Source organism: Vipera ursinii (genome assembly GCF_947247035.1).
Source record: "Vipera ursinii genome assembly, chromosome: 2".
Taxonomy (NCBI): domain Eukaryota; kingdom Metazoa; phylum Chordata; class Lepidosauria; order Squamata; family Viperidae; genus Vipera; species Vipera ursinii.
The window spans coordinates 24,770,675-24,780,488 of record NC_139513.1 but is presented as its reverse complement, the minus strand read 5'-3'; the positions used below and the strand labels follow the sequence as shown (position 1 = coordinate 24,780,488).

The following is a 9,814-nucleotide window of genomic DNA, read 5'->3' as shown; positions in this document are numbered from 1 at the left end:
GAGTCCTGGAATAATAGGCCACCGGGGCATGAGAGCCGTCACTGTCTAAGTGGCTTAAAACTGCTCCGATCCCATATGGGGATGCGTCGCAGGCTATGCAGAGAGGTTTGTCCTCTTTATAGTGGGAGATGGTGGCATTACTGGATAGCATTTGTTTGAGAGCTTTGAAACTGTTGTCATGGACTGTTGTCCACTGCCAGGCTGCCCCTTTGTCGAGCAACCTGTGGAGAGGCTCTGCGATGGTTGCCTTTCCAGGTAGGAAGGCGTGATAAAAATTCAAAAGCCCGAGGAAAGCCTGGAGCTCTGTTTTATTTTTGGGTGTGGGGGCGGCTTTGATTGCGAGAATTTTGGAGTTAGTGGGGTGGATTCCTTGCGAGTCAATTTTGTAGCCCAGAAAATCAGCGGATGGGACGCCTATGGAACATTTTTCTCTTTTGAGTTTTAAGCCCGCTTTTAGAAATCTGGATAGTACCTCTTGCAGTCTGGTTGCTAAGTTGTTTTCAGATTCCCCTGCGATGAGCACATCATCGAAATAGGGGCAGACTCCTGGGATTCCCTTTAACGTTTTTTCCATGACTTCCTGGAAAATACCAGGAGCCACTGAAATGCCGATTTGAAGGCGGTTTACCTTAAAGGCGCCGCGGTGTGTAACAATGGTTTGAGCCTCTGCTGTTTCTTGGGTGACAGAAAGCTGAAGGAAAGCGTGCGCCAGATCGAGTTTGGCGAATATTGACCCAGAACCTATTTCAGATAGCACGTCCCTAACTGCGGGGACGGGGTATGCATGGGGATTCAGTGCGCGGTTCAGGGTTGCTTTATAATCAGCGCATATTCTCACGTCCCCGTTTGGTTTAACTGGTGTCACGATGGGTGTCTCCCAGGTTCCCCCATCTGTTGGTTCTAGTACCCCGAGGCTGACTAAGCGATCTAATTCTGCCTCGATTTTTTGTTTCAGCGCGAAAGGGACCCTTCTTGCCTTAATGCGGATGGGACCCACCTCAGGTTTTAGCTTGAGGTCGATAGGGGTGCCGGTATATTTGCCAAGCGTTCCGTCGAAGACATCGGCGAACGCTTGGCAGACCTGTTCTAGGGTTTGGGACTGTATGCGGTGGGTGCCCTCCAGGCGGATGCCCAGAGCCTCGAACCAGTCTAATCCGATGAGGCTAGTTCTGGGTGCCTCTGTGATCTGTACTGTTAAGTGCCCAAGGAATTTTTTATATTCTACTTTTAATTGTGCTTGTCCCTTTAATTGGATAGCAGCCCCCTGGAAGTCTGCAAGGAGAATTTTGGAGGGCTGTAGGGAAATACGGCGTCTGCTTTTAAACCCAATTTTTTTGAGAGTGTCCCATGACATTATCGAAACGGAGGACCCGGAGTCAACCTCCATTTCACAGGGCACCCCTTGAATCTTAACCCAGATCTTAATCTTGGGCTGTAAATGGTGGATGGCCGAGATTTTTTGTTTGGCCCGAATGGACAACACTGAGGGCTGGGGATTTTCTTTGGCGGGGGAAGGAACCTTGGTCCTACCTGCCGGAATTTCCTCAAGCTCGTGGAGGGTTTCCCAGTTCAAACTGCGGCACGCAGAGCGAATGTGCCCGATCTTCCCACATCCGTGGCACTTGGCATTTCTGAAACGGCATGTGGCTCTGGCATGAGCCCTGCCACAGCTGGCACACTTCGGTTTGGGGCCGGTGGAGGTGGGTCTTTGGCCTGGACCGGCTGGTTTGAATGGCCTGCGGTTCCTTCCATGGTCGGTGCTCATTTTGTTGAAACGGGACATGATGTCGTCGACGCCGGTGTAGGTCTCCGGTTGCTCGTTGTCCGGCTCCCAGGTGTGGTGGACTGACCCGGCCGGGCTGCTTCTGAGCACAGGGGAGCCCTCACGGTGGCTGTCTTCGTAGGCCATGATCTCAAGTATGAGTTGAGCGAGGTCCATCGTGGCCTTGGCTACCAATTTCCGCTGGAGCCGCTCATTAGAGAGACCGGCGATAACCTGGTCTCTGATGCGGTCTTCCAGGTCTGGAAATTGGCACCTGCGGGCAGCGTGACGTACCCCCGCGACAAAGGCTGTGGACGTTTCGCCGGGTTGCTGGCGGCGGCGGGCGAAGTGGAGGCGCCAATACAGCTCAGACCGATGGGGCATGAAGTGCTTGCTGAGGAGGTCGGTCAACACAGGGGACGGTCGCGACGGGGTCTGGGCTGCAGAGCCCTACCGCGATGTCGTAAACGGTGGGTCCGCTGAGACAGAGAAGGGCTGCGGCTTTGTGGCGGTCCTCCGTTATCTTGTTGACAACGAGGTAGCCTTCAATTTGCCCCCAGTGCGATTCCCATCCCTCGGGATGGCGGACGTCGAATTCTCTAACGTGGCCTAAGTTTGCCATGGTCTGGGTCCGCAGTACTGTACAAGCTGCAGAAGGGTTCCTTTGCCCTCAAAGTGGCTTCAGCAGTGACTTGTCAGCGAGAGGGATCGGAACTCCTTCGCGGTGTGACTTAGCTCAGCAGGCAGCTCTATAGTACCGGGATCCCATCTTCGTCGCCAGGTGAAATGTCTTTACAAAGACAAGAGCGAGACCGTTGGCAAGTTCAAAGATTTATTCGGTTCAGCTCCGGGCAGCTGACTGTCAAAACAATCCCGGCTTATATAGTGAACTGTCAAACATTACAACCAATCAGGTAACAGTAACTTTCCCGCCGCTCGGACAGCGGCCAATCGGCAAGCGGCATTTTGACAGCTCGGTGGCTGTCGGGGAATTCCTCTCAGCTGAGCGCTTGGTTCAGTTCGGAGGACCAGATTGTGGACTGCGGATTTGACAGTTCCGGGAACTGTCAAATCCGGCGCGTGCGTGTTTGGTCCCGGCAGCTCGTTTGACAGCTGTCATCGGTAATGGCGGCCGGCTGGGCGGTGCGCATGCGCTGTATCTTCTGGCGGCCATTTGACAGCTGTCAACTGTCAAAAGTTTGCCGCGCCGGTGTTTTGTATGCTGTTTGGAATTCCCGGATTTCCCGATATGATTCAGTGTACATAGTTAAAGCCAATAATACAAAACAAAATATTAAAAACTAAGGAAACCCAACAAGAATAAAGTAAAAATGTGGAAGTCTTGCTATGTTACTTTGTTCTGTTCTTCAACTCCCATGCTATTCTAATATTTCTTCTTTTATGCCTTCGGATCATAAATGCTAGTTGCCAACTCTTTTATGTGGTCAAATACTTCAGAGGTTGACTGGGAAATATATGATTCATGATCTAACAAGCTTGCTTTTTAAATTAATTGAGGGGCAAAAATATGGTGATTATTTGAGTATGAAAATAGAATTGAACTATTGTATTGCTATGTTTCTCAAGAGGCTATTTTCTTTCAGCTGGGGTACATTTATGCAAGTTTATGACTGTTTTATATAGATATCTTAGAATGGGGGTGAACCATACGTTTAAATAACACAAAGTTCTCCAGAGAAATGCATTCTAGAAAGCTGAGGACACGGTAAACTAGATATCACTGAAGGAACATTACAGTGGAATTGGTGGCCAGATGATGCATCTTGGCTGGCAAAATCTCTCCGGAGAAAGGAGAAATTGTGAGATTGCTCACATGTACTCCAGACAGCTGTCTCATAAGCAGACTGCCAGAACTGAGGTTTTTGCACAGCAGCTAGGAGTTGAAGGACACCAATTAAGCTCATAGTTGTAGTAATAATAATAATAATAATAATAATAATAATAATAATAATAATAATAATAATAATAATAATAATAATAATAATTTTATTTGTATACCGCCCTTCTCCCAAAGGACTCAGGGTGGTGAACAGGACAAACATATAAAAATACAAAAATACAAAAGTTAAGAAAGAATTAAACGAGATGCACAAGTTCTAACAATAGGTTAAAATACATTTAAAACAACAATAAAATCCAAACCCATCCCCCATCAGGCCAGGCCGGCTTGTTCAAACAAATAAGTCTTCAGATCACGTCGGAAAGAACGAAGGTTGGGCACCATTACATTGCCGGTTGAGCTCAACCGGCAATGTAATGTAATGTAATGTAATGTAATGTAATGTAATGTAAGGTAATGTAATGTAATGTAATGTAATGTAATGTAATGTAATGTAATGTAATGTAATGTAGCCTATATGGACATAATGTTCCACTAAGCCTTATTTCTTAATCACTTTTGGAATTTTTTTATAAGAACCTTTAGAACAGCATGTTCAATCTATGGCATTCACTGGCTAAGTATCTTCATTCTTTCATGAAATAACTTTTAAATACTCGAGGGCATTTTCTTTCAATAAACAGCAATGGGGTTGCTTCACTTGAAGGAATGTCTTCCTTTACAATTAAATGCAAATGTGGGAAACCACTTGCCTGAATGATGATATATATGCTGCACCTTCTTATAGCTAAATTTCTCCAGATTTCTTTTTCCATTTGATTTATCTTTCATCAAACTGAATGGGAATAGGCAGACAGGCACCTATGTCTTCACACAAACTTTTTTGCACAGCACCTATGTCTCTACACAAACTTCACTATTCAGTGGCACCAGTTTTCTCTCACAATCATTTGTAAAAATAGCACTCCTGAATTCCGCTTTTTTTAAAAAAAATAATAATAAGCTCACTTCTTTTTTATCTTAGGTGAACATGGCAAAAATCTCCTATGGGAAAATAAAAGTTCTGTGTCTGAATTCATCCTTCTGGGTTTCTCAACCAAGCCGCAAACGCAACGATTCCTTTTTGCTACCTTCTTCATCCTGTATCTGATGATTGTGCTGGGCAACGGTCTCATTATCATCCTCATTAGAGTAGACTCTCGTCTCCACACACCCATGTACTTCTTCTTGGCCAACCTCTCCTTCTTGGACATCAGCTACAGTTCAACCACAATGCCCCAGATGTTAATACATCTCCTTTCAAAAAGAAAAAACATCTCCTTTGCAGGCTGTACTGCCCAAATGTACATCTTCCTGTCTTTGGGGATAACTGAATGTGTTCTCTATGCCGTGATGGCTTATGATCGATACATAGCCATCTGCCGCCCGTTACACTACACTAACCTGATGAGTAAGTCAATTTGTGTTAAGATGGTAGCCGGATCCTGGGCCTGTGGCTTCCTCTTTGCCACGATGCACACTGGCTTCACTATGCACTTGCCTTACTGTGGCCCAAATGAGATCAACCACTTCTTTTGTGAAGTGCCAGCTATCTTGGAATTAGCTTGTGCCGACACACGTGTTAATGAGGTGGTGGACTTTGTGTTGGGGGTGATCTTGCTCATGACCCCACTTTCTTTGATTGTGACCTCTTACATGTTCATCCTGGGTGCTATCCTGAAGATCCGCTCCGCAGAAAGGAAATTCAAAGCTTTCTCCACTTGCACCTCACACATCACAGTGGTGACTCTCTTCTATGGTGCTGCCATGTTCATGTACATGCGCCCAGCTTCCAGCTATAAGCCGGAAAGAGACAAGAAGTTTTCTCTCTTTTACAACGTGGTATCTGCTCTTTTGAACCCATGTATTTACTCTCTAAGAAATAAAGAGGTCAAAGGAGCTCTGTGCAAATGGGTTTGCATTCAATAAATGAACATGTATATTATTTATTAACAGAGGAAATGTAAACAAGAGGACTATTTTATAACCATGCTATAATTTATGCAGAATACATGAATGATTCCCCAGCTCACAAGGACACTCCATTTGTCTATCTATATATTGGGCTAGACATAAGAAAATAATTTTCCAGACAGACCTTCTAGCATATTTCTATAATATTCACTTGTATATTCATGTTCGCTGGAAGAGTGTGAGTTCTAGTTCCATTTTCGGCATGAAGCCAGCTGGGTGACATTGGGCCAGTCCTGATACTGAAAATATTGCCAACAAAACTTCTGTGACTTTTCCAGGCATTCACCAAGAATCAATACTGATTCAAAGGCACCCCAACATTTTAAAGGTAAAATGTTCTATTGTGTGAAAGTAAATATTATAACCTTATAATTGCTACAGAGCAGATCAGTTTCTTCCTAAGAAGATAGTTAGAGGGACTGATTTCCTCAGAGACTTTAGCTAGAAAGTCAAGAAAGAAAATGGAACAAAATAAAAACTAGGACCTATGTTTGATTTTTTTTATTTAAAAAAGACACATCCAAAATTCTAAAAACTGGGTCAAAATGGCTTTGTTAGAATGGATCGCGGTAGGCGTCCAGGTTACCTGAAGAGCTGCCTCACCCCAATGGGACTGGCCTGCCCCACTCGTTCTGGCAGAAGAGGCCTACTGCGGAGCCCATCGGCCAAAGAATTTCAGCTGCTGGGGTCCAAGAGAAAAGCCTTTTCTGCCAGGGCTCCCGCCCTCTGGACCATCTTGCAACCAGAGGTGAGATCTTTCCTCACCCTCCTGGCCCTCAGGAAGAGCCTTAAAACCTGGTTCTTCCATCAGGTATGAGGCCCTGAGGGAGAAGGTCTAGGCCGGAGGTGGCCAGTGCGATGACAGAGAAGGTACCACCATCGCTCCATTCCAAACCCTTGCTATTTTAGACTCTTCTGCCATTTTAATCTCTTTCAATGTTTATAACTGTTTTTATATCTCAGTGTTTCATCATACTGTAAGCCATTCAGTTGCCTCCAACTGCCAGATGGGCAGGATGTAATTTGAATAAATAAAAAAATAATGGGAATGATAAATCAGTTGCAATCCCATCTATAGCGCTATGATGTCTGAGTTATTTTACCGATTATTGTTTATGTTCCCGTCATGCAAATCAATAAATTAATCAATTAACCTCTTTGAAATGGGCTGTTGGTGCAGGAGATTGGAGTCAGAATGCCTGGAATATTAGATATGACCCTTTCCAGTCTAATCAACAAAGGTGATGGTTTGCTGTACACTTAGTCCTCTACTTACAGCCATTCAGTTAGTGACTGGTCGAAGTTACGTCTTTGGAAAAAGTGATTTATGACCAGTTTTCATACTTATGATTGTTGCAGCATTCCCACGGTCATGTGATCAAAATTTGGGTGCATGGTGAATTTATCATGGGTGCACTGTTCCAGGGTCATGTGATCACCATTTTGCACCCCCCCCAAGCTGGCTTCTGACAAGCAAAATCATTGGGGGAAGCTAGATTCCCTCAACGACTGCATGATTACACTTAACAACTGCAGTGATTTGCTTAATGACGGTGGCAAAAAAAGGTCATATAGTGGGGCAAAACTCACTTTACAACTGCCTTGCTTAGCAGTGGAAATTTTGGGTTCAACTATATTTATACGTCAAGGACTATCTGTAGTTCATTGTCACTGTACTTCTCAACATCTCATGGGAAATTACTCGCTTTAGCGAGTCCCAAATTAAAGCCTCGGGAATAGTGAGTAAAGTCCCCAAAGTTTGATACCTTGGAAGATTTTTTTCTCGTCCTGGAGGTGTGAGCCTGAGGCAATAATTAATCAGCCATTCTTTCAAAACAAAACACTTACTTGCCATAGCTTGTTCAATATAACAGAAGTTACTTCACAGAGGAAAGTTATTTTATTGTATGAGTGCAGCTAAAAATGAAGCACCAGGAGAAACCCTGAAAATCATGCATGAAAGTAGTATATACTACCTAGCAGGTAATGATAGGTTTGGGATTGGGATTGGGTTGTTGTGAAGAATATTTGAATTTCTCATAATCATCAGACATCCTTTTAGCCCCAATTTCTTCAGGGAAAAGATTATAATAGAAAGGTGGATGATTAAATTCAGAGGTAAGAAAGCCAGTGTGGACATGAGACACAAACCTGATGCTGAGAATTAATAATTGGAGTTCTGTGGAACAAAATGTCTTCTGTGCATTTCCAGAAGACAAACCTACATCTTTCATTGCATTCATCAATAATGAAAGAGCATCTCTTCAGCTCTGCAATTTTCTCTCAAGAAATGGGTAGAATTTAAAGCCAAGGTATTTTTTTCCTAATACTGAAGAACTGTTTTTTTAAAACGTATTTCTTAGTGGAAGATACCTCAGCAAAGGATTCAAAGAAGTTCTGACAGCAGGTGTGTGAACTCTGTGTGTGTTCATGTGTGTGTGTGTGTGTGTGTGTGTGTGTGATTCCTATCCAACTATTACCAGCTTTGATTTTGGTTTTCATCTCAACCACTAGCTTTCTAGCTTTACTTCCAATATTTGCGGTTATGTTTTCAGGAGAACCCGTAATAGAAATAATGAACAGAACTTTATGACTGAATTCATTCTTCTTGGACTTCTGAGTCACACGGTGACACACACAGTTTTCTTTGGGGTGATTCTATTGGTTTTTTTGTTGCTTTACTGGGAAACAGTCTTTTCTTTTTTGTAATCATCACAGGTTCATATTCCAGGGCCCCTATGTACTTTTTCCTCAGCCAGCTCTCATTCATAGACATCTGCCAGACGTCTAGCATTGTCCCCAAAATGTCCATGGATTTTTGGAACAAGGGCAATACAATTTCTTTGGCTGGATGTGGGACTCAGATTTTTTTCACCCACATGATGGGAGGAGCAGAGTGCCTCCTACTGACTGTCATGTCTTATGACAGGTATGTGGCCATCTGCAAACCTTTGCACTATCCAGTTCTCATGAACAGAAGGGTTTGTGTGACCATGTCAGGTGGAGTCTGGTTTGGGGCTGTTTTTCATTCACTCGTGCACCCTTTTGTGTGCTCCAGCTGCCTTTCTGTGAGTCTAATCGAGTGAATCAGTTCTTCTGCACAGTCCAAGCTCTGCTGAAATTATCTTGTTCTGAAACATCCAACTATGAAAATTGGTTGTTCCTAACTGGCAGTATATTACTCCTTGGTCCCTTCTCCATCATCCTGGCTTCCTACATCGCTATTCTTTTGACAGTCCTGGGAATGCAATCAGTGGAAGGAAGGCATAAAGCATTTGGCACTTGTCTCTCTCACCTCTGTGTGGTGGGGCTCTTCTATGGGGCAGCAAGCTTTAAATATATGAGACCCAGATCTTACCGAACACCAGAACAGGATAAGGTGGCCTCTTTGTTTTGTGACATTGTGACTCCCATGCTGAATCCCTTGATATACAGTCTGAGGAACCGTGATGTGCTAGTAGAACTGAGAAAACACATTCTGAAATGTAAGTTGCATTTTTAACCCACCTAACAAGGCCACATCAGAGCCAATCAATAGTTATGTGGAAGAGAACAAAAACAAGGAGAAAAATATTATGTAACAGTCATGAGTAGTGTTGAAAGAAAAGTCGTCATCATGGTTCAATCCAAGCCGGGAATGAACAACATGGCAATTGCTTTAGGAAGAAGGTTGAAGTTTATTGAGGAGGAGAGCCAGACAGGAACATGGCTCTGGAAGAAGAGAGAGAGAGCATGTGTAGGGAGTGGGTTTTTATACCTTCTGGAGACTTTTATTTGGAGTTGTTCCTGTGGAATGAACTTTGACCTCAGTCTGAGTGTGCCCTTTGGCGTCTCTGGGTTAATCCTATTATGTTCTGTCTTAGAGTTTGGGTGGGGTATGTAGATTTTAGGTGTCTTTGTCTTCCTAAACTTCTAGCTGGGGCCTCCAACCTTCCTGGATTATTTACATCTGCATTTCTACAGAGCTGGTTTCTGCTTGAGGGAGGGAGACTTGGGGCAGTTAAGAAAAACTAGGCATCCTTTTCTGCCTCTTTAATATTTCCATATTTCCAAGCGAAGACCCCATACTTACAGAAACCCGAATAGAGGGTTGACAGTGCACCAAGTCCTTGCCGGACAAAGTATTGGGTCCCTGTTTCGGGTGCCACGTGTAGTATGAAATGAGACTCACACGAATC

The 9,814-nt window shown here is 44.0% G+C and overlaps 2 protein-coding genes across 2 annotated transcripts; both read left to right on the top strand.

Annotated features, from left to right (window-relative positions):
* Positions 1-2,144: 2,144 nt before the first annotated feature.
* LOC310633365 (olfactory receptor 5AR1-like) lies at positions 2,145-5,591 on the top strand (the record flags this gene model as incomplete). The annotated part of the gene is made up of 2 exons (XM_083351066.1): positions 2,145-2,232; positions 4,648-5,591. The coding sequence occupies 2 exons, from the start codon at positions 2,145-2,147 to the stop codon at positions 5,589-5,591; spliced, it is 1,032 nt and encodes a 343-aa protein (XP_083207192.1).
* Positions 5,592-8,374: 2,783 nt separating this feature from the next.
* On the top strand, positions 8,375-9,138 carry LOC310633364 (olfactory receptor 2V1-like; the record flags this gene model as incomplete). Its single annotated transcript, XM_083351065.1, is given in 2 exon segments — positions 8,375-8,681; positions 8,684-9,138. Coding segments are annotated over 2 exon segments (762 nt in total).
* Positions 9,139-9,814: the final 676 nt, after the last annotated feature.